This window comes from Prionailurus bengalensis, chromosome D4, assembly GCF_016509475.1.
Source record: "Prionailurus bengalensis isolate Pbe53 chromosome D4, Fcat_Pben_1.1_paternal_pri, whole genome shotgun sequence".
NCBI classification, from domain to species: Eukaryota; Metazoa; Chordata; class Mammalia; order Carnivora; family Felidae; genus Prionailurus; species Prionailurus bengalensis.
In genome coordinates this window covers 26,835,568-26,861,651 of record NC_057359.1, presented here as the reverse complement: position 1 = coordinate 26,861,651, position 26,084 = coordinate 26,835,568, and the positions used below count along the sequence as shown (strand labels likewise).

At 46.5% G+C, this 26,084-nt stretch overlaps 1 protein-coding gene across 1 annotated transcript in view; it reads left to right on the top strand.

The window, feature by feature from the left end:
- The window catches only part of GOLM1 (golgi membrane protein 1), a 56,514-nt gene that overhangs the window by 19,347 nt on the left and 11,083 nt on the right, over positions 1-26,084 (top strand). The window contains exons 4-7 of the mRNA XM_043565832.1: positions 10,030-10,084; positions 13,364-13,466; positions 20,887-21,016; positions 25,394-25,553. Of these exons, the coding sequence (XP_043421767.1) occupies positions 10,030-10,084; positions 13,364-13,466; positions 20,887-21,016; positions 25,394-25,553 (448 nt within the window). The remainder of the gene's footprint in view (positions 1-10,029; positions 10,085-13,363; positions 13,467-20,886; positions 21,017-25,393; positions 25,554-26,084) is intronic.

Here is a 26,084-nt window from a genome sequence, read left to right as displayed (position 1 = left end):
TCCAGGCTCTGAGGTGTCAGCACAGAGCCCGATGCGGGACTTGAACTCCCAAACCATGAGATCATGACCTGAGCCCAAGTCAGATGTTCAACTGACTGAGCCACCCAGGCGCCCTGAGTTTTGTTTTTTTATTGTAATCACTTCAACTGAGACTTCAGCTGATTCCTGAAGATGGACCTGTTGTTTTCATTTCCCTTCTTTTCTGCTTCCTCGTCTGTGGCAGAAATAGGTACGGTGAAGATGATTTGACTCCATAAACGCAATTATGCAGGCTAACATACACTTCTGTACCTTGGCAGAAACACCGGTGTAGTCGCTTTGTGAGTTGTATATGAGAAGGGATATTCAGTTTTTTGAAATAAACAACAAAATGATTGTGTAAGGCAGCCTTAAATAACTTTCAGAAAAATTGCCTTTTAAATTACTGAGGGGTCCCGGGGTGGCTCAGTCCGTTGAGTGTCTGACTCTTGATTTTGGCTTCTGTCATGGTCTCAAGGTTCACGGGATCGAGCCCTGCGTCAGGCTCTGCACGGATGGTGTGGAGCCTGCTTGGGATTCTCTTTCTGCCCCTTCCCTGCTCGCTTGTGCATTCTCTCTCTCTCTCTCTCTCTCTCTCTCCCCCCCCCCCAAAATAAATAAACATTAAATGACTGAAATACTATTACTCTTAGTTTTGAAAATGAAAAACAAATTTTAAATCCCCCGTGCTTCCATCACTCAGAGACAATGTTCTTTTTAAAACATACAGGTTGACATCTAAACTTTTAAACATCATTGTTATATTCAAGTTTTTGTAAATGTAAGTAAGCTATGAAAATAAGCAGGGGTGGGGGGATTAAATGAGAAACACACTTGAACACGTCTGGTTTTTGCACATCATTAAAAACCCAGAAACTCTTGGCTTATTATGCATTATTCTCTTAGCAGCGTTGAGGTGACCACCCCTTCCAGACGAGAATATTCTTCGTAAATGTTTGCTGAAGGGAACTTTTGTAGACTCCCTTCATATCTAATTGGTACAGGTGACTGTGTTTTGAATAGGAAGATGCACATGTCACGTTCTGGTAATCCATTGTTGCCTCAGAAATTACCACAGAACTCAGAGGTTTAAAACCTTGACAGCGTTTATTTTGCTCATCTGGGAGGGCTCAGCAGAAGATTGTCTTTGTTGCACATTTCTCTGTTTGGGTGCCCAAAGGCTCAAGGCAGAATCGCCTGAAGGTTCCCTCATTCGTATGTCTGGTGGTCAGTGACACAAGACCTCGGTGGGGTCAAGGCCACAATGCTTGCTTTTCCTACACGGCCGCTCGGCTTCCTTGAAGCCTGGAGGCTGGGTTCTCAGGGTGCCGTCCTGACAGTGAGGGAGGGGGTGGGCCTGGAGGAGGCCGTCACCTTCTGTGTTAGTTTCCGGGGGGCTGCCGCATAACAAGTTCACCCAAACCAGGCATAGAGCAGTACAAACGTATCGTTTCCCGGTTCTGGAGGCTGGAAGCTCCACATCAAGGTGTTAGCAGGGCTGTGCCCCCTTGAAGGCTCTAGGGGCCTTCCTTAACCGCTTCTGGCCTCTGCCGTCTGTCGTCCCCAGGCTCTGCCTCCGTCCTCACCTGGCCATCTTCCCTTTGTGTCTCTGGAACTTTTGCCTCTTATCTTGAGTCCTGCTAACTTGGGCGCCATCCTCAGGACTTCATTTTATCCTGACTGTATCTGCATGGACCCCGTTTCTAAATAAGGTGATTCTTGGATTCTGGGTAGACATGAATTTTGGGGGTACACCGGCCAACCCACTGCCCCTTGTATTGGCTGCTTCAGAAGTCAGGAGGGTCACTGGCGTTCCTAGGAGCATGTCGCTAGGGCCGGCCCACATTGAAAAGGGCCGGAACTAGGCTCCACCTGTGGAACAGTGTCAAAGACTTTGGGGTCACGTTTCTAAGCCACCACAGTTTTGGTGAAATACTTTTATTTTTTTACAGGTGAATATATTTTTACATATCAAACAGGGTTTGTTTTTTTTTTAATGTTTGTTTGTTTTGAGAGAGAGAGGGAGAGGGAGGATCCCAAGCAGGCTCTGTGCTGTCAGTGTAGAGCCTGATGCATGGCTTGAACTCACAAACTGTGAGATTGACCTGAGTTGAAATCAAGAGTCGGATGCTTAACCAACTGAGGCACCCAGGTGCCCCTCAAACAGGTTAGGTGGTTTTTTTTTAATGCTTATTTATTTTTGAGAGAGAGAGAGACAGAGTATGAGTGGGAGAGGGGCAGAGAGAGAGGGAGACACAGAATCCGAAGCAGGCTCCGGGCTCCGAGGTGTCAGCACAGAGCCTGACGCGGGGCTTGAACCCACAAACCGCAAGACCATGACCTGAGCCGAAGTCGGATGCTTATCCAGCGGAGCCACCCAGGCTCCCTTAAGAGTGACTTTCTAAAGAACAAGTGACTAATGTTGAGTCTGGTCATTTGTCCTACTTCAGAGTTTTCAGAGTGCTTTCACACACTGAGCACTTGTCATTGCTGGAAGTGCCCGTCCTTAGCTCTGAGCTGCAGGTGCAGCCTGGGCCCTGGAGAGGTCATGCACTGGCTCTCAGGCCTGCAGAGTGGCCTGGGGGTCTGGGCTCCGGCTGCTGGTGCTTTCCATCACCTGGGCTTTACCCTGCTGAATTTTCTTACAGCCTTCAGAGTGTTCCAGATTCTTCTCTCTGGGCCAGCTTTTCTTGTGCCCCTGAAAGCGTGGTGATGTTCTTCCAGAGAGGTGGTTTTCTTGGGGGACCAGAGTGGACTTGTCTTCGATTTTTATCCCCTTTTATTACTGTGATTCATGGAAGAATCAAGTGTTCTAGAACAGCTTTCCTGTTTTTCATCGCCGCTGATTTTCCATGTCTGTCTGTGCATCCATTCAGTATTTACTCTGCCAGGCGCTGGGCTTGTGCCCCTTGGTGGAATAGTCTGCGTCTGCTGTCTGCCTGTTGGGTGATGGAAAAAGATGAGTAAGTGGGTCTGTGAGGGCCAGTTGCAGACAGAGAAACCATTCTAGCGACGTTAAGCAGAGAGGGTTTAGTGCAGGGAAGTAGGTGCCTGCAGAAGAGTGGGAAGGGTCTGGAGGAGCATCTCATCCCGGGGTGGCCTCCCGGATGGCTGGACCAGCAGGCTGCCACTGCGGTCTTAGCCCAGAGCTGGGGGCACCCCGCTTCTTGCTCCATTCTGTACCTACAGCCCCCCAGCTGCACAGCATTTCAGTGTCGAGTGTATCCGACTGGAATCTAAATCCCATAGGGAATGAGTCTGGAAAATGTACTTTAGCGTTAGAGCCTCTGCTGTTCAAGAAGGCACACTAAAAGTTGTGTGCCAGAGACACGGAGGAGACGTTCCACCGCCTCCTCCAGGCAGGCAGGGCACGGTGTCCACGTTCTGCACTGCATGAGCCGGGGAAGAGTCCCCTCCTGTCTCACCTGGCAGTGCCCTGTAACTGTGTCCCTCCCAGGGTGTGGGGAGATGGGGGCAGCCCCTGGCAGCTGAGCATGGGGGGTGGGCAGCATTGGGCAGATAGAGCAGAGACCCCCCTTGAAGAAGGATCTTTTAACCACTCAGGAGCTTGGACTTGAGTTTGAGGATGGGAACCATCACATGGGTTAAGCTGTCAGTGGAACAAAGCTGCCAGCTCTCGGGGGCGGTTTGAAAGGCCCCAGCTCTCCGGGGGCCTGGGGGGCCTGCTTGGAGCAGGGAGCAGGGCAGGGAAGAGGCAGAATGGAGGTGAGCAGCAGGGAGAGGCATCCATGGGCCCCGTGACAGGTGGGATGTGGAAAGGCCTGTGCAGGAGCAGTGGGAACGCCCAGGAAGGGAGTCCGTCAGAAATCTGTCTCCCTGGAGAAAGGGTCTATTTAGACTGTAAATTCTGTGGTTTGCTGGCTAGGTGTGGCCTTCAGACAGCTTTGTAATTAAACTTGAGTAACTCATCTCCCACGTTAAAAAAGTGTGTGTTACGGGAAACCGCAGAATACGTGACCCTCCCACAGACTCCCTTTCTGCACTGTCCCTGCATTGCAGCGGGTGTCCCCTCCCTCCCTCCCTCCTGCCCCTGTGGGAAGGGGCCTGGGATTGATTCCGGCAGAGGTGCGATGACCGACAGGTGCGTTTTCTGTGCATCGCTCTCCTGTGTCTGTGGAGGTGCCGGCTCAGGACTTGGCTTCTTACCAGAAGGAGCATCTCCGTCCTCCTTGCTGTGGCAGGTGTGGGGGGTGGTGGGCTTTCATCTGGCTGGAGACGTGGCATTGCTGGACCCCAGGTTCGCCTCCCAACTTCTTAACCCCGCACTGCAGGACAGTGAAATACGTCAAGAACATCTGACCTACCTCTTTGGCTTGACAAGTGGGGGTCTGGGAGTGGGTTCTGTGACCCCTTACGCATCCTTTTTTATTTTCGCTCTAGTCCCCGAGTATCTGTGTACACCTGTTTGCAAAAAGTCTGAATTTGCCAAGTTGTGGCCTTTCCCATAGGTGAGGGTGGAGAAGTTGTTCAGATTCCCATTTGGGAACAAAAGAACTAATGCCCGCAGAAGGGGCTCAGCCCAGGGCTTCTGCCCCACAGGGCCAGTGGGGGCGTTTCCTTGGCTGGTTAAGGAGCAGGGGGAGTGCTCCACATCCCTGGTGCTGTCTGTGCTGCCGCGAGTGTTTGTCCTCCTCTGAACACAGAGATGGTGATCTCAGGCCCTGCCCTCCACCCGCACCCCCCTGTGGTATGCTCTTCTACCCGGGCAGGACTTTCGGCTGCTGTCGGGAAGGGAGCGGGAAGAGCTGAGGGCTGGGTATGAGGAATGCAAGATGAAAGGGAGCAGCTCTAGGGGGAAGGGACCCAGAGTCTCTGGCAGCAGGCAGTTGCTGACAGAAGGATGCAGGTTTGTGGACTTAGCCTCAGTCAATTGCTGGAGAAACATCAAGGAACCTTCTGGAGTTCCCAGGGCGTGTCCCGTTCAGGTCCTCCTGGGAGTTCTCTTTGACCCTGATTAAGTAGGTCCCTGCGTGGGTTTGACCTAGAAGGCAGTTGTGGCAGGTGCTACGGGGGGTGGGGGGCGGGGGGGGCAGTCTCCTCCATTGGCCCATCCCTCCCTCCTCCTCTCCTCCCCTCCTCCTCTCCTCCCCTCCTCCCTCTCTGCAGCAGTGTGCCCCTTTCTGGGGGTGGGCGTGGGCCAGAGTCTGTCCAAAGCCGCCCCCCCCTTGCACGTCGTGCTTGTCACCACAGTGGAAAGTGGGCCTTTCTCTGCAGAGCCGGGGATACCTGGTGACCTGCCTGGGTTATCCTGGGCTCAGCCCTGTCCCCCCAGCCAGCTGGGGTGGGGGATGTTGTTCTTTCTTCACAACCGAGGACAGAAGACAGATGGCCATTCTGGATGTAGACGGCAGCCGTGCCCTGCGCATAACTGGGTGTTTTCCCGGATGGGTGTGTTTCTTTTTTCCAGGCTTCACATAGAGTTTTGCTTAATCCCCCCACGACCTTCTCTCACAACTCCGTGGTTTGAGCCCATTCTCCTGCCCACCCACCTTCTGCCCTCCCGGCGGCCCCCGCTGACCGGGTCCTCCTGCTCGCTCTGCTGACTCTGACCCCCGGACCGCACATGCTCACCCCTGGTCTCCTGTTCACCCCCTGCCCACCCCTGCTTTCTGGCATCCACGCCCTTGCACGCTCGTTCCCTGCCTCATGCTCTTTCTGGGGTTTTGCTATTGTTTTTTATTGTGCTAAAACGTGCATGATATAAAATGACCATTTTAACCGTACTTAAATGCACAGTGCAGTGGCGTTAATTACGCTCACATTGCCGTGCACCTGTCACACCAGCCGCCTCCAGAGCTCCCTCATCTTCCCCGGTGAAGCTCTGTCCCCATTAAACACTAACACCCATCCCCCCACCCCACCGAGTCCTGGCAGTGGTGGTTTTACCTCCTGTCTCGGAGTCTGACTGCCCTGCACATCTCATAAGGGGGATCGTGTGGTGTTTGTCCTTTTGTGTCGGCTTCATTTCCCTCAGCGGAAGGTCTGATACTCTCCATCTCGGTCTGTTCCCATCTCCACACCCACACACGGACGCTCACTCCTGTGCCCCTGCTGTCTGCTGGACCTTGAATAAGGTCCAGCTGCAGGTTCCTATACTTTCTGGTGTCCTGGGTCTATGCTTAGACCTAGCCTTTCTGAGGACCGTCTTCTTTTTCACTGGGATTTAGCCCCTCTCTGCTGTGTCACATGTGCCTGCATCCCCTTCCCTCTGACTTATGCAGAAGGCCTGTCTGGGGAGCTGGGTGGCAGTGTGGAAGGCCCACCTTCGTGCCTCCGGGCCCACACTCGTGCTGGACACCTGCTGCACACGCCGGGCAGGTGTGCTGAGTTCTGGAATTCTTCACGTGGCCCCTGGGCCGGAGGACAGCGTGCCTCCCAGAGGCCTGCCTCCCCCAGTATGTGGCCCACAGGGGCCGTGATGTGAGGTGGTTGGGGTTGCTGGTGACGTGAATGGTGCTGCTGTGAGTGTGTAATCTTAGCCGAGCACCATAAATAAGTAATTGGTGCTTCTTTGCCATTGGACTCACTCTCTGCCCTCCCTCCTTTCTTTCTTTTTAAAAAATTTTATTATTTTTAATAAGAATAAGAAATTTTATTCGAGAGAGAGAGAGAGAGAGAGAGAGCAAGGGAGGGGCAGAGGGAGGAAGAGAGAGAGAAAATCCCAAGCAGGGCTTCATGCCCAGCCCGGTGCGGGGCTCAAACGCAAGACCCTGGGGCCATGACCTGAGCCCAGATCAAGGGTTGGTGGCTCAACTGACTGAGCCACCCAGGTGCTGCTCAAAGCAGATTATTTTAATGAGCCAAACAAATGCAGCAGAGGTCACCTTTTCTCATTTATTACATGATCCGCATCATACTTGCAGTGAGCTTTCCCAAAGTTATGATTTTTAAAAGTTATTTATGTCTTACGGAGCTTTTAGAGTAATATAATTTATTGTCAAATTACTACTTTGAAAATTTACTATGAAATGTTGAGCTTTTTTTTTAGGAATCTAATGTAGAAATAATTTAATCACGTGTACTCATTTCCCAGAATAGAATGGTTATGATTAATTTGTACGTGGGTGATTCATCTGAAGGCCTTCCGAGTTCAGTTTCCAGTTACACTCTGGTGGCACTTCCTACTCCTTGCCTGCTGCTGAGTGTCCCAGGGGACAGTCCACACACACACACACACACACACACACACACACACACACACACACACACACTGCAGGGAGCCAGTCAGTACCAAAATGGGAAAAACAGTTGGATTGTTTGGAGTAGCATATGTAATTCATTTAAAAATAATATTGTTTAATGCAGATTTTTTTCTTCGTATTGAATCTCCAAAAAGCTAGAAGCATTTTCATGGTTCCCTGAAAATGATTTAAGGAGATTTTCAATAAATATAAAACTGCACATAAAATATCTTGATGGTGTTTTATGGCTCTTTGCTCATTTACTTCAGCAGAGACTGTGCTTTTCCATGCATCACTAAGCAGGCGGGGGAAGAGAACTAAAACGTATTTTCTTGGAAGAGTAGAGTCACATGAGACGCAGAGATCTCAGGTACTTTGACCACAGCAGTTCCTAAACTTTCCTCACCCCTCAGGTAGTTGCAGACTCCACTGTGGATTTCTTGGAGTGGGTCCAAGGAGAGCGAGTGGAGACGGAGTGAGTGAAAATGCCATAATTTTTATAGAAATGGTTTAGCCAGGAGCAATCTGCTTTTGAAGACCATCAGAGTGCAGTCTCTTAAGTGCCCCTTTTCTTTCTCTGGTTGTTTTTTTTTTAATGTTTATTTTTGAGAGAGAGCAAGACAGCAAGCGAGCGGGGAGGGGCAGAGAGAGAGGGAGACACAGAATCTGAAGCAGGCTCCTGGCTCCAAGTTGTCAGCACAGAGCTCGACGTGGGGCTCTAATTCACGAACTGTGAGATCATGACCAGAGCTGAAGTTGGATGCTCAACCCACTGAGCCACCCAAGCGCCCCTCTTTCTTTGTTTTGTGTCAGCCCTGCTGGTGGGAGTGAAGGTGGTTTCCATGCATGTGCCAGGGGGGATGTTCAAGTGTACATTTCCACTGTTGTGCAGCTGAACTCTCACCCTCACCTTGCAGCACAGGGACTCTGGACCCATTAATTGCTAATGCCCCTCCCCTCTGCCAGCCGCAGGGAGACCATCTTTCTTCTTTCTGTTTCTGTTACTGCCCTGGACACAGCACATGAATGGAATGCAACCATATATGTCCTTTGGTGGCTGGCTGATTTTGCTTTGCATGATGTCCTCCAGGTTCTCCCATGTTGCGACAGCATATGACAGTCCTTTTTTTTTTCAAGGCTGCATGATATTCCCTTGGATGTAGATGCCACATTTTCTGTATCCAGTCGTCTGTTGAGGGTGGCTTGCTTCTAGCTCTAAGCAGTTGTAAATAGCGCTGCCGTGAACACGGGGCTGCAGATAACTCTTCAAGATTCTGCTTTAAGTTCTTTTGGCTGTAGATTTAGAAGTGGAACTGCAGCATCGATCCTGTGGTCATCTTTCATGTCTGCAGCCGAACTTGGGAAAGCCTTAACTGAGCTGTGCAAATCTGACTCCCTGCTGTGAGAGCCGCCCCCTCCCCCCCTTCTCTGGCGGCCAACTTGCCACTCAGGGCTCTCTTCTCTCCCCCACCCGCCAGAATATCTACAAACACCTCTCTGGATGATCTCTCCCAGAGAGATTAATTGTCCAGATACCATCACTGTGACTTCCTTCCTGTTGTGCCAGGAAATGTTCTGTGGCCTCAGAGCTCCCAAAATAAACACGATTCGTTTGGCCACATTTCGTTTCTGGGAGCACACCCCTGTACTCCAGAAAGCCCTGTACAAGCCAAAGGAAGAGTAGGGGCTGGACAGAGGTCCGGGAGGAAGCTAGAAGCAGCGGGTGACCTGGTTGTCATTGTCCACCAGTGAGCGGGAACGGGGCAGACACGCGTCTCTCCAGTCTGCCTGGTGTGCGAGTAGGAGTTTGCAGACTTCGTTGATTGTAACGAGGCAGGAAATGTTCACATGACCGTCTGATGCACAGCTAAGTATGTGTGTAAAACAACACCTACCTGTGTAAGGTGCTCAACCATTTAATAGTTTAGTCCCCTCTTCTTCAGGTTTTTGGTTGCTTTTAGCACTGGGCACAGCCCACAAGCCTGGTATCCTGCTGGGGGTTTAGATCCCGATTTGGCAAGTCAGTGACCACCAGCTTGCTTTCTGGATCAGGCCTGCCGGGGCTCAGGGTTAGGCTTTGCATGTTTGCTGTGAAGAAAGCCTCATGGCCTTGAGGCTCTTAAGCAGTCTGTGCCTCAGTTTCCTGTCCTTTAAAACGGGATCCTCTGCTGGCTACCTCTTGAACCTGGCGTGGAGAGCAAGCGAGTGAGCAGACGGGGAGAGCTCAGAAGGGCGGCTGGTGAAAGCAGTCAGCCGCTCTCAGTCACGGGCTTCTTGTTACGTTATACTCCACACTCCTTCCCTCACTTTTTCCTTGGTTTTCACTGTTCTCCTGAGTCCTGTGTTGTTTCTTCCTCCTCTGTTTTCAGCCTCCCCAGTTTGGTGTAAGCCCTGTGAACCCTCTGTCCCGCCCACCCCCCACCTCGGGTGTAGGGAGCCCTTCCTCTCCTCTGCCGACTGTGGTCTGACTTCTGTCTGCACCTGGGCTCCCCCAGAGAGAGTCCGAAGTTCATGGAGGGGAGCACGTTGTGGGGCCCAAGTGTAGCTGGAGGATCCGTTTACCCCTTGCTCTGGTTACAGGCTGTTGTTCAGAAAGCAAACCTCCCAACGTGTGAGCTCCTTTTCTGGCTGCAGCACCGTCCGAGTGCTCAGCCAGAGGGCTGTGCCGGATCCCTCCCAACAGCTGCTGGGAGGTGGGGGATGGGGTTGGGGGGGCACTGCCCCCTTTTTTCCAGTAGGAACATCTTATCAAGGCTCTTCTAAGTTGTTAGGTTGTGGGTGTTTCATATTGTGTTTATCTTCCTTGCAGGCGGTTTTAGTGAATAATATCACCACAGGTGAGAAGCTCATCAGAACCCTGCAAGGTGAGTTCTAATCCCCTTCTTTATACCAGACATTAGATCTTTTAGGAAAAGCCCATCTTTCCTCTTGTCCGTTTGTGGCGACTCCCATTCTAATCTAATGGGTAGGATCACAAGTGATCAAGTAATCTGTTTTTTTGTAGTTTGTTTATTTAAATGTTTATTTTTGAGAGGGTGCAGGGGGGAGGGGCAGAATGAGAGGGAGGACAGAGAATACAAAGCAGGCTCTGAGCTGACAGCAGAGAGCCCAGTGCAGGGTTCAAACTCATGGACTGTAAGATCATGACCTGAGCCAAAGTCAGATGCTTAACTGACTGAGCCACCCCGGTTCCCCAAATTGAGTAATCTTTGGTATATTCTTTTTGCTAAACTACAGTTCCTTAAAGAGCTTTTCTTTTTAAAAAACATTGTTGAACGCATTACAAGGTGTTATTGTTGTAAGAATTTTTTTTTACCTCAATACCCAGGGTTCTTTGTCTCCCCACTTCGAAGAATGAGGAGGTGGACACAAAATGAGCAGCGGGCAAAGTTTGTTAAAGTGTAAGATCAGAAAGGAAGAATAGTATGAGAGATCTCTTTACAGAGAGAGGGCATTCGAAAGTGAATGCTTGAGGACTGTAGGCGAGGGTCCTTGTTTCATAAGGTTCTGTTCATGTCCCCTTCCCTTCCCCCTTTTTCTTTCTCATGTCCTACCCTTACTGACCGGGTAGCGCTGGGTACTGGGTTGTCCATTCCTGATTGGCTCGTTTGAGTGGGGGGGGGGCATCTGTGGCCGTCCATTCCTGATTGGCTCATTCTCATCGTAAGGACCGTTCCTTGTGGGTCATACGTTTTAAGGTCTACTTGTTTTCAGTTAGGTCTTTCGTCAAATTCCTGAGGGAACCTGAGGGGGAGTAGGTGGTGTCTGTTACATTCTTAAGGGGAACCTGACTCCCGAGGGGGTTTGCTGTGGTCAGACCCTCCCAGCATTGTTCCAAACTGTGTGTTTTTCCCCACCCAGGGACCTCACATCCTAACTTTTTCCTTTCTGCCTACTGAATCCTGTCTATTCCTATCATGTTATATACACAAGAATTCAGATTCTCACCTTTTGATAGGTTAAGAAGTATATAGAACAGATACCTTTCATACATATGTGATATATATGGCATGTGATATGTATAATATATATGGTATATATAGGATTTCTTTTAATGGGGCCACCCCCAATTCAGAGTTTCTTTATGAAAATTGTAAAAATGATGCAGCCCAATTCCATTTCTTTGCTGCCCTGATTCAGCTTGGCAGTCAAGGCCGGTTTTCTGTCAGGCCCTAGGAAGCAGCAGTGTGGGTAGTAGTGGGGTGAGCCCCTCTGTGCTTGGCTCCCCCTTCCACTGGGACTGGGGGCCCACAGCTCACATGGCCACAAGACGAGCCTGGGGAAAATCACAGAGCACTGGGTCCCGAGAGGGCCGGCCTTTGCCGTGGGTAGGAAACTACTCCCAGCCGCCCGAGCCTCAGTTCCGCCTCTGCACGGGAAGGTTCATCTGGAGCCACAGTATCCAGAGTGGTGGCCACGAGCCGTGTGGCCAATGAACACCTGAAATGTGGCTCATGGGAAGGGACAGAAGTTTACATTTTTGTTTAATTTTCAGTAATTTAAGTTTAAAACTGAAACTTGACTCCATTATTGGGAACGTTAAGTGTTTGGGGGGCAGCTTGGGTATATATCAGTCTACTTTTCCAGGGTAGATTCTGTGAAAGCTCACTTCAGATCATGAATTCCCAGTGCACATTTAACGTCTGCATGGGGATGTGCTGTAATTGTCCACACCAGATTTCAAAGACAACGTGAAGGAGAGAATATAAAATATTCATAATTTTTTATATTCATTCTGTGTTGGCATGATAATGTATTGCTGTTGGGTTAGATCAGGTGGTTTATTAAAGTTAATGCTACATCTGGTTTAGTTCTTAAAACTGTGGTTTACTGACGTGGCTTGCATCGTAGTTCTGTTGGACAGGGCTGGTCTAGAATTCTAGTTCCGGCTCTGCTTCTAAGGATCTGAGTAGGAGAGACGCAAGGTCACGTGGAGTTCAGTGGGTTACTTGACTGCCGGGGCCTTTGCGGAGTTTCCTTGTCTTGTCTGGCCTTTTGAGATTCATCCATGCTGTGGATGTCAGTATTTTTATTCCTTTTTTTGCCAAGCAGTGTTCCCTTGCCCCATACTTGGTTTGATTATGGGAGTTTTTTTTCTTAAGTGAGGTTCCCTGAGGTGTGATTTACTCGATAAAGTGTACCCTTTTGTAGGGTTCTTTGCATCCCCTGGACCACTACAGTTGAGACCAGGCCCTGTCCCTCCAGGAGGTACCCCCCTAACCCTTTGTGGTCAGTCCCCTGCCTCATCTATCTGCTGGGTGGTTCTACAAACCCTGCAGTTTGAACTCTTGGAACATGTCCTAGCAATGCTTGTGAGATGGATCGTTGTTGCTGTGTGTTTCGGCATTTCGTGGAATCCTTCACTTTCATTTAATTTTATTTCCCCCCTGGAGAGCCCTGTAGATACGGGGTTATGAGGACAGACTTCCAGGATGCGGGTGTGTGTCCAGGGCCGTGTCCCGGACCCCGGTGGCGGCCATCTGGCCACTCTGCTGTCACCTTCGTGGCAGCTTCTCTTTCCTGCTCAGCCTGGCCCTTTGTCAGCTGCTGCTTTTTCTGCAAGGCTTTTAGGAGCCCAAGGTCAGGGCAGCAGGGATGGGCTGGTGCATTTCCTCAAGGAAAGCTGCTGTTTCCCAGACGGGGTTTGGGTGGTTAAAGGAACACAGGCCTCAGGAAATTGCTGGTGTGGGTGAGTCACAGGAGGGGCCGCTGGCAGGGAGCCTGGTGGCTGAGGTTGGGGTCCTCCGTGAGGGACTGCTTCTCTGAGCAGATGTCCAAATCAGTGTTTCACAGGCTGGATGAATCTGCTGCAGGCCAGGGGACACAGTGGCATGTGTCACCTTGTGGGACAGCTCGTAGGATGTCTAAAAAAGAAACAAGTGAATAGGACCCCCTGACGCTTTTGAAGGGCCAGAGGTCAGGAAGGAGATTTAAGTGAGAGGTTTGGAAAAGAACCTAGGTGCAGATTTGGGTCGGGTTGCTGATTTTCAGGGCTCCTCCATGGTTCTGGAATGTTCTGAACCCTCTCTCCTTCCCTCCTTACTCTCCTGTGTGCCACCGCCCACTGCGTTCTGATGTGTCTGCTGTTGTCACGATGGCTGTGCCTGTGACCTGCGCGATTCTGGGTCCTCCTCTTGGCTCAGACCAGTTAAAGGCCCTGCAGAAGAATTATGGCAGGCTGCAGCAGGGTGTTCTCCAGTTTCAGAGGAACCAGACCAACCTGGAGAGGAAGTTCTCCTACGACCTGTAAGTGCGTGTCTACATCTAGTGCGCACCCCTCGGGGGCTGATGTGTTCTGAGCAAGGGGGCGGGTGGTGGGCATAAGCTGGGCTCCCCCTTCCCGTCATGGAACACACAGGCTCTGCGGGAGGTCCAGTCCTTCCAGGGGAGTCCTTTAGAACAATGTGCTTTATTACTTAAGCGTGAGCAGTGGCTCAGAAAGCTGTGGAAAAGCCGGTGGCTCATAATACAAAGTAAACAAGAGGGCGGTGCTCCTTAGAAAGAAATGACTTTGTGAACACACTTTTTTTTTTTATAACATATTTTTTTTAATGTTTATTTATTTAAAAAAATTTTTTAACATTTATTTATTTTTGAGAAACGGAGAGAGAGCATGAGCAGGAGAGGGGCAGAGAGAGGGGGACTCAGAACCTGAAGCAGGTTCCAGGCTCCGAGCTGTCAGCACAGAGCCCAACGCGGGGCTCTAACTCACAAACTGCAAGATCCTGACCTGAACTGGAGTCAGACACTCAACTGACTGAGCCACCCAGGCGCCCTGAATGTTTGTTTATTTTGGGGGAGAGAGAGAGAAAGAAATCATGAGTGGGGGAGGGGCAGAGAGAGAGGGAGAGAGAGAATCCTGAGGAGGCCCGGGGAGCGAACCCACAAACTGTGAGCTTATGACCTGAGCGGAAACCAGGAGTTGGCTTAACCGACTGCGCCACCCAGGCACTCCCTTATCAACATACTTTGTGAAGTTACATTAAGTTTTAAAGTGCAGGTGTACTGGTGGTTAAGTTAATAATCAAAAGCCTTTAAAAACATTTTCCTGAAGTGCTCAGATGTGTCCCAAGTCCATCTCCTAGACTGAATGGCACTTTGGCATAATATCAGTGATTTGTTTCTGGGTGTCGGCATTGTGGACGTTCTGTTTCTGTGAGATTTTAGTGTCTTTCTGAATTTCTGCAGTGACAATGGAGTACTTTTATTTTTCAGCTTTACTGAAGTATGATGATCATTATGTGAATGTAAGGAATAAAGTGTGATATTTTGATATGCCTGTACCTTGTGAAATGATGTCCCAAATCAAGCTAGTTAATGATTCCTCATCCTTCTGTGTGTGTGTGTGTGTGTGTGTGTGTGTGTGTGTGTGTGTGTGGTGAGAACACTTACAATCTTCACTCTCGGCAAGTTCCAGGCATACAGTACGGTATTAGTCACCACAGCCCCCATGCTGTCTGTCCCGTCTCCAGTTATGACAGTCTGTTTTAAGCAGATGACTTCCATTGCGTACAAAAACCCTACACTTTTACTTCTCAGAGTATTTTTATGATCACAACAAAATGATGAACTTCTAGAAAGTTAGCTAGACCCCATAGTAGGATAGTATAAACCAACTTAGAGACTGGAGAGTAAGTTGTAGTCTGTGTATTTTTTCCCCATAAAGGCAGAATAATTCCAGTACAGGGGGTCTGGGATTCACAGGCAACCAGCCACCTAGGAGCCTGGTCCTCTCTTCCATTTGCTGACTTCTCCCTAGTCCGCTTTCGAGGTCATACAAATTTTTCACGCAATTGTAGTCACCAGTAGCATTTTAAAATCATTTTTTTCCACTTACTTGCATTAGGTATAAATAAAAGTCTGTACTGCTCCAAAATGTTGTATTGTTAAAAATGGCTGGTTAATATTCTACGATGTGGGGGCACCAAATTTAATTCACAATTTGCCTGTTTGGATATTTAGGTTACTTCTAAGTTTTGGTTGTTACAACAAGCTTGACATCAATACGTATAACTTTAAAAAAATTATTATTTTGGATTATTTCCTTCTAAAAAGGACTCACCTGTAGGTTTAGTGTTTTATAAATTGCCAAGTTGCCTTCTGAATAAGGTTCTTCACACCGCTGCGCTCTTTAGGATTCTGAAGTCCTTCCAAAAGATTGTAAAGCAATTTTTTCCTGATCACTTTAAAACCAACTAAACTAAACTAAAACCAACTAAACTAAAACCAGGAAGCCCCAACTACGTAAATATTCAGAGGACCTGCACCAACAGTCAATACAAAGGAAACATAATTCGAAAATATGCATATGGGTTGCCTGGGTGGCTCAGTCAGTTAAGCATCTGACTCTCGATTTCAGCTCAGGTCACAATCTCATGGTTCATGGGATTGAGCCCTGAATTGGGCTTTGTGCTGATGGTGCAAAGCCTGCTTGAGATTGTCTCTCTCTCTCAATCTCTCTCTCTTTCTCTTTCTCTTTCTCCCTCTCTGAAAATAAATACACATTAAAAAATACACGTATGGAAACTTACTCAGCTAGGCCAGTGGTTCTTAATTTTAGATGGCGATTCTGCTCCCAGGAGACCTTTGGCAATGTCCGAGGACCTGATGCTGAGCATCCTATGATGCACAGGGCGGGCCCCACAACAGCATCTTTTTTCTGGCCCCAAACACTAGTAGTGCTCAGCAGAGAAACCCTGAGTTAGGCTAGTAATCAACAAGATGCATTCAGACAGAAGTGAAGACTGCCCCAGTCTTATTATTCATCCTTAAAAGATACCCTAATGCACATTTTCCATCCATTGATTGAAATAGGATAAGCCATTAATGGCCTCACTTGATAAATGTTGACCCAGATGAGGTTGGCCCAGCCGGAAATCAGAAATCAGCCAGGCCCGGGGAACGGGGAGGGCAGCTCTGCTCCCCATGGAGGAGCAGACAGTGAGCACAATGGCTGTGTGTGCTGGCCTCACTCTTTTTCTCTTAGGAGGTCGGAAGCTAGATTGCAGCTCTTTCTAGCTGACCTCATATATTGCAGTGGTTGTGCCCAGAGCCTTGTCCCAGATACAGCAGGTTTCGTGGGGATGACGTTTGTGGAATGCTGGAAGCTAGAATGAGTTATTCTTAATTTCTTTGAAATACAGACCCATTCTGAGAATCTGATAAAAAGTTACGGGCACCTTGTGAGCCATATATTCAAAGTTGTGCATTCAGTTCGTGGGACACCTGAAGCATACCTTCACCCCCTGTGAAGACACCCTGTCTGGCCTAAACCTTTTATAGAAGGCAGTCCTGGCAGTGAAAAAGCCAACAGCAAGGCCAGGGTTCCTGATGCACAAGTTAATATTCTTTCTTTAGAATCAGAGGCGGCCCGCATCCCCACTTCTCACGCCTGCACCTGTGGCAGACATCACTAAGCGATCACTGTATTGATCCACACACTGCTTTGCAGGCTCTCTCCCCAGAGCACTTAGGGTTGCTTTCTCACATGAACTGCTTGTCGTCTCATCTCCACACCATGAGGAAATAGTTTGCAAAAGCTACTGCTGGAATGCAACAGCACCAGTCGGATGATCAGTGCCCTGGATGATCGGGTGACCTGCCTTGATAGATCCCTGTACCGTGTACATTCCATTTACAGCGACTCCACCCGTTAACAATAATCACTGGTAGTCGAGTCCTGTGTGTCTCTCCTTTTAGCTCTAGTTAATGACTTAATGTTCACCACATGCGTGGAAGAGCAAGCTTACCCGAGGCCTTCAGGAAGTAACACTGTCACAGTCCATATGACCTGCGACTTAGAATTGGAGCTTCAATCTGAGGTTGTTCCCTTAATGCTGTTGAGCTGGAATGTGGAAAGCTGATTTTCATCCACAAGGCTGGGAGAGAGAGGCTCTTTGTACTTGATTTTGGCAGGGCTGAGAGCAGGTGAAAACAGTACATTGTTTCCCATTGGTAGGTTTTTAAAGGCTCAGGAATGGCTGTGCACCTGTTCACTTGCTTCTGGGATAACGTCTGATAACAGTGAATTGGAATGGTTAGTACTTTGAAGACAGAGATATCTCTTTTTGTTCTCTGTGTTGAAGCTACTGGTCTACCACCGGGGATTCCTGTGTTTGTAAGAATTTTATTTAAATGAATTTTTCAACAAGCCTTCTCTTGTTCTGTAAGCTGTCCAAGGTCAGGAATCTGGCTTTCATTGATGCCCTTCTCTCCCTGTGGGTCGTTGAGAGCCACTCAGTCCTTTGAACTGAAGGGCACATTACAGGAGTTCCAGGCTAAGTGCACCCATACCTGGCTCCGAAAGGCCTGTGACTCAGAAGAGGTGGCCGTGTCATAGGGGTCTGGCACAGAGCCAGGAAACCCCAAGTCCCTTCTGGGTTCAGTCTTGTCACTTTCTGCCCTCTGGCTCTGGTCAGTGTCAGACTTTCAGATCACCTCCCAGCTTCCTTATTTGTAGAAGTGGGTAATTCTCCCATCACTTTTCAACCCTGACACACAAGTTACTCTGAAAATAAATCCTATGCAGAAAGCTAACTGTGATGCTTCAGAATGTCTTAGCTAAATAGAGGCTCAGTCTGAATTAGATTATATGTTCCAACAACAACTCTCTGACACCAGCTGGGTGGGTGTCCTCCAGCTCAGTTCATTTTTATTTTTATTTTTTAAAAATAAATCTTCAATTTTGGAACAGTTTTAGGCTTACATCGTTGCCACAGAGAGTTCCTGTAAACCACAGAGCCATTTTCTGTATTGTTAACACTCCTACATGGATGTGGTGTACTTGTCACAATTAATTAGCCAGTGTGGATACATTATTATTAACTAAGGTTCATACTTCATCCGCGTTTCCTCAGTTTATCCCTGATGTCCTTTTTCTTTTCCAGGATCCCCCATTAACATTTATTCACCGTGTTTCCTTAGAGTCCTCTTGCCTATGACAGTTTCTCAGACTTACTTTTTATAATATTGGTAGGAATACTGGTCAGGTATTTTGTAGAACAATTTCCAGTTGGGCTTTATCTGGTGTTTTTCTCATGGTTAAACTGGGGCAACACATTTCCAGGGGAAGGCCACCGAAGTAAAGTGCTGCTTCCATCAGCCTGGTATCAAGGGGACTTACTGTCCATAGGGCTTGTCACTCTTGTTAATCTTTACCTTACCGTGGTGGGGTCTATCAGGCTTCTTCACCGTAAACTTACTGTTACTTCGCCCTCTGTGCTGCCGTCTTAGGAAGTCAGTGTGCATAGCCTACACTTGAAGATTGGGGTGTTACGCTCCATTTCCCCTAAGGGCAGGATGTCTACATAAGCTATTTGAAATTTTCCTGCACAGGAGATCTGGCCCTTCTTCTTACATATCTAATTATTTATATCAGCGTGGACTTAGGAATATCTATTTTATACCTTGGGTTATAATCCACTACTATTTTATTTATTTTTTGCTCACATTGTTCCAGTTTTGATCATACTCCCAGCAGTGTGCCCCGCCCCCTTTTTGAGCACTCTGTGACATTCTGGCACCAGAAGACGCTCCAGACTCATCTTCTGTGTATCCTAGAATCACTCAATCAACCATTTCTCTGAGGAGCTCCTGGTTGCTTTTTAGTTGGAGAGTGGTGCTAAGAAGCCAAGATCTGGGGACTGGGTGTGTTTGTTGCTGCTGGGGTGGTGGTGTTTCTGGGCCCTATCAGCTACAGAGTAGAGAGACCTGTGTGTGTGTGTACTAACCTGGGTTATATGCAGACATTGATAAATGTTTCTGTATGTTTCCAGCTGTATTCATATTAAACCAAGCATGAATTCATGCTGGTGTCTCCAATTCTAACCCTTTTAAGTTAATATAATAGTATATAATCGAAAATGTTCTCAACTTGGGACTGAATGCAATCATTAATATTTTGTGGCTCAAAATATTTTTGAAACTGCCTATGGAAAAGACTGGCCATTGCTTCTCTAAATCTGTTATTTTTTATCCCCCAATGTAATTCTGCATTCCTAACCCTCCTTTCAGTTAAGTATGGCCCAGTGACTACATTCTGGCCAGTGGGGAAAGGTAGTGGTAGCGTGGGACTGTAGGAAGGCTTCTGAAGATGAGGACAGTCCACCACACCCTCCTCTCCTTTCCCTTTCCTCTTCGTTTCTTCCTGCTGCCTGGGACTCACACAAGAAGGCTTGGACTCTTCACGGACACCCTCTGACATCACCCCATGGGGAGAGGATGCGTTCCTGTCAGGTGTGGGTGGAAACACAGGCTTCCCACGTGCTCTCCAGTGACACCACCATGGTGTTCTGTGGATCCGAGGTCCCTGGCCAGTCTGCCTTCTTCTCTCTACTGTTCAGTCCTCTTATGTTTGTTTTAAATACAATGCCCAGGGTTTTTAGTTGTGCTTAATGGGAGGACTAGGGAAAAATACATCTATTCCATCTTTCCGGAAGCAGAAGTCCAGTTGGATTTTGACACTGTCCAGAGTTAGCACAAACCCCACGGGGGTTACAACGGGCTTTGGTCCCAAGACTCTCCCCTCTTCACATGACACCCACAAGTTCTGAGTGTCCCCAGGCTGCCTGAACTCTGCTTCCTGTACTGCTCAGGGTTGATGATTCTCTAGAATGATTCACAGAACTCCTCAAGCATGTGCTGTACGTACAACTGCAGTTTTATTATAAAGGATGTAACTCAGGAACAAGTTATATGGTAGAGACTTGGTTTTAGGGCATTTGTGGGGGAGACAGCTCCTTTCCTAGTGGAATTCGGTGCTACCTTTCTAGTACATTGGTATGTTCACCAGCTGGGAAGCTTGCCAAGCCTCATCACCCAGAGATTTTATTGGAGGTTTTATTACATAGGCACAATTGATTAAATCATTGGTCGCATGGTTGAACTCCATCTCTACTTTCCCCATTCCCTGGAGGATGGGGGTGGGGCTGAAAGTCCAACCCTATAATCATGGGATTGTTTCCTCTGGCCACCAGCCCCCATCCTAAGGCTTCATGAGCTAGCGAATTAGCATAATCTGAGGTCTGGTCCAGAGAGACTCCCTTTGACTAACAGAAGACTCTCCTATTACTCAGGAAATTAAGGACTTTTAGGTCCTCTGAGCTAATAGCTGGGGACAAGACCAAATGTATGTATTTCTTACTATATCTCAGGTTGTATATATATTTTTAATTTTAACTTATTTTAGAGAAAGCATGAGTCAGGGAGAGGGGCAGAGAGAGAGAGAGAGAATGAGAATATCCCAGGTAGGCCCCACACTCAACATGGAGCCCAATGTAGGACTTGATTCCACAACCCTGGGATCATGACCTGAACTGAAATCAAGAGTCAGACACTCAACCAGCTGAGCCACCCAGGCGCCACAACACAGATTGTATTTTTTAAAATACTTTTTTTTCTAACCAATAAAATTCACTTGTTTTAGAACAGTGTGACAAATTTTTAGTGAGTTTCAGTCAACTAGTTTTCTTGCCACTTAATAAGTGAAACACACATGTTGCCCTGCCTTACGTATGCTCTTGAGATACAGAGCTGGAAGCAGGAAAACGATGAGCTCTGTCTCTTATTGACACAGTGGATTCCATGGTCATGGCAGGAAACACTTGGTGTATAGACACATCCCTAAATATTTGTCTTTTTTTTTTTTTTTTGCTTTCTTTCACCAAAGGAGCCAGTGCATCAATCAGATGAAAGAGGTGAAGGAGCAGTGTGAGGAGCGAATAGAAGAAGTCACCAAAAAGGGAAATGAAGCTGTCGCTTCCAGGGACCTGAATGAAAAAAAGGACCAAGGCCAGCAGGTAATCCTCGTTTTTCTTCTGTCCAGAATTTCCAGAAGGCTTTCCTCCCCTCAGTTCAGACATTCACTTCCCTTATCTGCTGTCTGATTTGCTCTTACCTTTGCCGTCCCTGGTAGGTTTGGTTCCCTGAGACATACCAGCCTTGTCTCTGGACGCTGGGACTCTGACCGGGTATGCCAGGCTCTGACCCAACCCCGTGCTCAGGGCTTTACCAGGGTGACTTTACCAGGGTGACTCCACAGCCACCCTGGGAGAGAGTTGCTGTTGTTCTGTTTTGAAGGCCCTGAGGCTCATAGAGATGGTTAAATACTGTGGCCTCTGTGCCAGCTGGTCAGTAGGGGGGCTGGGAGCCCATGTTGGCAGGGTGCGTGAAGTTTGGCCCACGAAGCTGCTGCTCGAAGCCTTCAGGAAATCTTCGCTTGTTAGTTTTAAATATAACCGTTTTATTGAGAGGTAATTTTCATTCCATACATTCACCCATGTAACAGTCACAATTCATTGGTTTTTAGTATATTCAAAAGTTGTGCAACCATTACAGTAAATTTTAGAACATTTTCATTACCCCCAAATAAACCCATAATTGTTAGCTCTCCCATCTCATCCCTAGAAAACCATTAATCTACTTTCTGTTTCTATAGATTTGCCTTATATGGACATTTCATGTCAGTAGAATCATATAATATGTGGCCATTTGTGTCTACATCCTTTCACTTAGCATAATGCTTTCAAGGTTCGTCCATGTGTTTGCATGTATGAATACTTCATTCCTGTTTGTGGCTGAATAATATCGTGTGTGTGCACCACACTTTGTTGATTCATTTGTCAATTGATGGGGATTTGGGTTATTTCTAGTTTTTGGCTTATTATGAATAATGCTGCTGTGAACATTCATGTAGACATTTTTGTGTGGACCTAAGTTTTCATTTCTCTTAGGTATATACCCAGGAGTGGAATTGCTGGGTCATATGGTAACTCAGTGTTTAATGAGAAACTGCCAGACTGTTTTCAAAAAACAATCACACTCTTTTACATTTTCACCAGCAATTTGAGGGTTCCGATTTCTCCACATCCTTGCCAACTCTGGTTATTATCTGTTGTTGTCATTATAGCCATCCCTGCGGGTGTGGAGTCCTATCTCATTGTGGTTTGTATTTGCATTTCCATAATAACTAACATTGAGCATCTTTTCTTGTGTTTTATTGGCCATTTGTATATCTTTCTTGGAGAAATGTCTATTCAGATCCTTTGCCCATTTTTTAATTGAGTTTTTTTAATGTTTTATTATTATTATTATTATTATTATTATTATTGAGAGAGAGAGACAGACACACACCAAGCAGGAGAGAGGCAGGGAGAGAGGGGAACAGAGGATCTGAAGTGGGCTGTGTGCTGATAGCAGCTAGCCCAATGTGGGACTCGAACTCACAAACCATGAGATCATGACATGAGCTGAAGTCGGATGCTCAACTGACTGAGCCATCCAGATGCCTCTGATTGAGTTATTTTATAATTGAGTTGTAGGAGTTCTTTATGTATGTATATACATACACACACGTATGCATATATATATATATATATATATGCACACACACATATATATGTATATATAGAGAGATATCAGCTATATGACTTGCAAATATTTTTTCCCGTTATATGAGTTATTTTTTCACTTTCTTCATGATGTTCATTGAAATATAAAAGTTTTTAGTTTTGACGAAGTCCAGTTTGTTATTCTGTTGCTTCCTATCCCAAGGTCATGAAGATTTATAATGTCTTCTAAGAGTTTTATAGTTTCTTAGCTCCTACATTTAGTCCTGTGATCCATTTTGAGTTAATTTTATGTATATGGTGTGAGGTAGGGGTCCAAATTTATTCTTTTGCGTGTCAATATCCAGTTGTCTCTTGGCACCTTTTTTGAAAAAACAATTCTTTCTTCCACCGAATTGCCGTGGCACCTTTGTTGAGAATCAATTTACTGTAAATATGAGGGTTTATTTGTGGACTCTCAGTTCTGTTCCATTGGTCTGTTTGTCCCCTATGTCAATACCAAACCACCATGATTACTGTAGCTTTGTAGTAAGCTTTGAAGTCAGGAAGTGATGAATCATCCAACATTGTTCTTTTTAAAGACTATTTTGACTCCTCTTTGTTGGTTGACTTTCCATATGAATTTTAGGATCTGCTTGTCAATTTCTTCAACAAAGTTGGATGAGATTTTGACTGAGATTACAGTGACTCTGTAGATCAGCTTGGAAGTATTGCCATCTTAACAACAAAGGACATCTTTTGTTCTATGAATGTGGGATGTCTTTCCATTTAATTAAGTCCTTTAAAAATCTCTTTCAAACATTGCTTCTCAACCTTTTGGCTAAGATCAAGTGTAAAAATCTCTTTCAATGTTTTGTAGTTTACAGAAGTCTTGCACTTTTTTTTGTTCAGTTTATTTGTATCTTTTATGCTATCATAAATAGAATTGTTTAAATTTTATTGTCTTACTCATTGCTAGTGTATAGGAATACAATTCACTGTTCTATATTGATATATATATATCGTATTGCAGCCTTGCTGAACTTATTTATTCTAATATTATTTGTTGGTGTGTGATTCCTTTGGATTTTCTGTGTACAATATTATGTCACCAAAAAAGAGAGATAGTTGTACATTTTCCTTCCCAGTCTGCATGCCTTTTATTTCTTTTTATTGCCTAGTTGCCCTGGCTAGGGCAGTGCTAAACAGAGGTGGAAGGGCAGACATCCCTGTTCTTGATCATGGAGAGAAACCATTTGGTTTTTATCACTAAGTCTGATGTTAGCTGTGTGTTTTCATAGATGGAGTTTATCAAACTGAATAAGTTCCCTTCTGTTCTTAATTTGTTGAGTGTTTTTATCCAGAAGAGGCATTGGATTTTTGTCAATTTTTTTTTTGCATCTATTAAGATGATCATGTGTTCTTTTGTCCTTTATGTTGATATATTACACTGAATGATTTTTGTATGTTTAACCTTACATTCATGGGATTTATCCCACTTGGTCATGGTATATAATCCTTTTATATGTTGCTAGATTTGATTTTGCCAGTATTTTGTTAAGGATTTTGGTGTCTGTATTCTTAAGAGATATTGGTCTGTAGTTTTCTTGTCTTTGGTTTTGGTATCAGGTAATATTTGTTTCATAGAATGAGTTGGGGAGTATTCCTTTCTCTCATTTTTTGGAGGAGTTTGTGAAGAGCTGGTATTGATACTTTAAATGTTTGCTAGAATTCACTAGTGAAGTCATCTGGGCTTGGGCTTTTCTTTGGAGGACATTTTAAAATTACTAATTCAATGTCTTGTTGTAAGTCCACTCACATTTCCTACTTCTTGAGTCAGTTTCGGTAGTTTGTATTGTTCTAGGAACTTGTCTGATGTCATCTAAGTCCTCAAAGTTGATATGCAGTTGTTCACAGTATTCTTTCTAATATTTTTGTGTAAGGTCTAATATTTTATTTGCATTTATTTTATTTTTGATTTTAGTAATTTGAGTTTTCTCTTTTTCTTGTTTAATCTAGCTAAAGGCTTGTCAATTTTGTTCTTTTCAAAGAATTCACTTTGATTTCATGCATGTTTTCTGTTGTTTTTCCATTCTATATTTCTTAATTCCTGCTCTGACCTTTATTATGTCCTTCCTTGTTTTAGGTTTAGTTTGCTCTTCTTTTTCCAGTATTTTAAGGTAGAAGATTAGATTACTGTTTTGAGATCTTTCTATTTTTTTTCCTTAATATAGGCCTGTAAATTTCCCTCCAAGCACTGCTTTAGCAGCATCCCTTAAGTGTGGTATGTTATGTATTTGTTTTCATTTTTCTCTCTTATTTGCATTTATTGTTTTTTCTTTGATCCACTGGTTATTCAGGAGTGTGTTGTCTCATTTCTACATATTTGTGAATTTCTCTAATTTTATCGTCATTGATAATTGCATTCCATTGTGATTGACATCATACAAAGCATGTTCTCCGATCATTTTAAATTTGTTGAGGATTGTTTCATTGCCTAAGTATGTTTCTCCCTGAGAATGTTCCATGTGCATTTGAAGAATGTGATTTGCTCTTGTCAGGCCAGTGTTCTATAGAAGTCATTCTGGTGTGGTTGGTTTATAGTGTTCGGGTCTTCCTTGTCCTTGTTGATCTTCTGCCTACTTGTTAATACAGTATTGAAAATACTTTCTGGGAGATCTTAACCTCAGAGCTTGGATTTATGCCAGCTGGTAGAGCATGATCAGTGTATATCATAGCATTTCTCAAGGTTTCAGTGTGTTGACTGCCAGAAGGACATCCACTCCTTGCTTGGGATTGTTGTGAGGTTAAGGTCACGGAGCCCCCGGCCGTCCTGTGCTCCTGTTTCAGCTCCGAGCCCCCGACGAGCCTCAGCCCAGGCCACAGGAAGTCGACGTGCCCCAGGCAGAGGTGCCACCAGTGAAAGGAAATGTGCCCAGCGATGGCGAGCCCCAGACACCAGCCCCCAGTTCTGAGGTGGCTTTGGATTTGAGGAGACGAGGTGAGAAAGGTGAGTGAAGCTTGGTAATTATACATGGAAGCCCTCTGCAAAGCCATGTGATGACAGCTCGTGTCCAATATTTGTGCACGGGGCCTCAGGACAGAGTGTCCCTGCTGGAGGCAGTTGGTGAGCTGGGTTTGGGCTGCAGGAGGAAGGTGACAGTCTCTGTGGGGACCTGGAATTGGCGCCTCCCTCTCTTACCTCTCGTCCCTGTAAACCAAGTGCCTTGTTCTTTGCCAGCTGTGTAAAGAGAGGCCCAGGCCATGCTTTATTGAGGACATCAGCGGGACTGTGGGATTACAGGGAGATGGCTGAGTTCTGGGCAGCTGTCACTGGGAACCAGGGGCTGCTGTGTCCCTGTGGAATGACTCCGTGGCGGCTGGCACAGCCCACTCCCAAGTACTTGTCTCCGTTATTGCCATCAGATAACCTCAGCTTGTTGGTTGTCCCTGTAATCAGGATAACTGAGTCCAAATTTTTTCCCTGAAGCACTTCTCTCTTCCTCATGGGTCTGAAGATGAGCTGCAGGTTGAGTGGCAC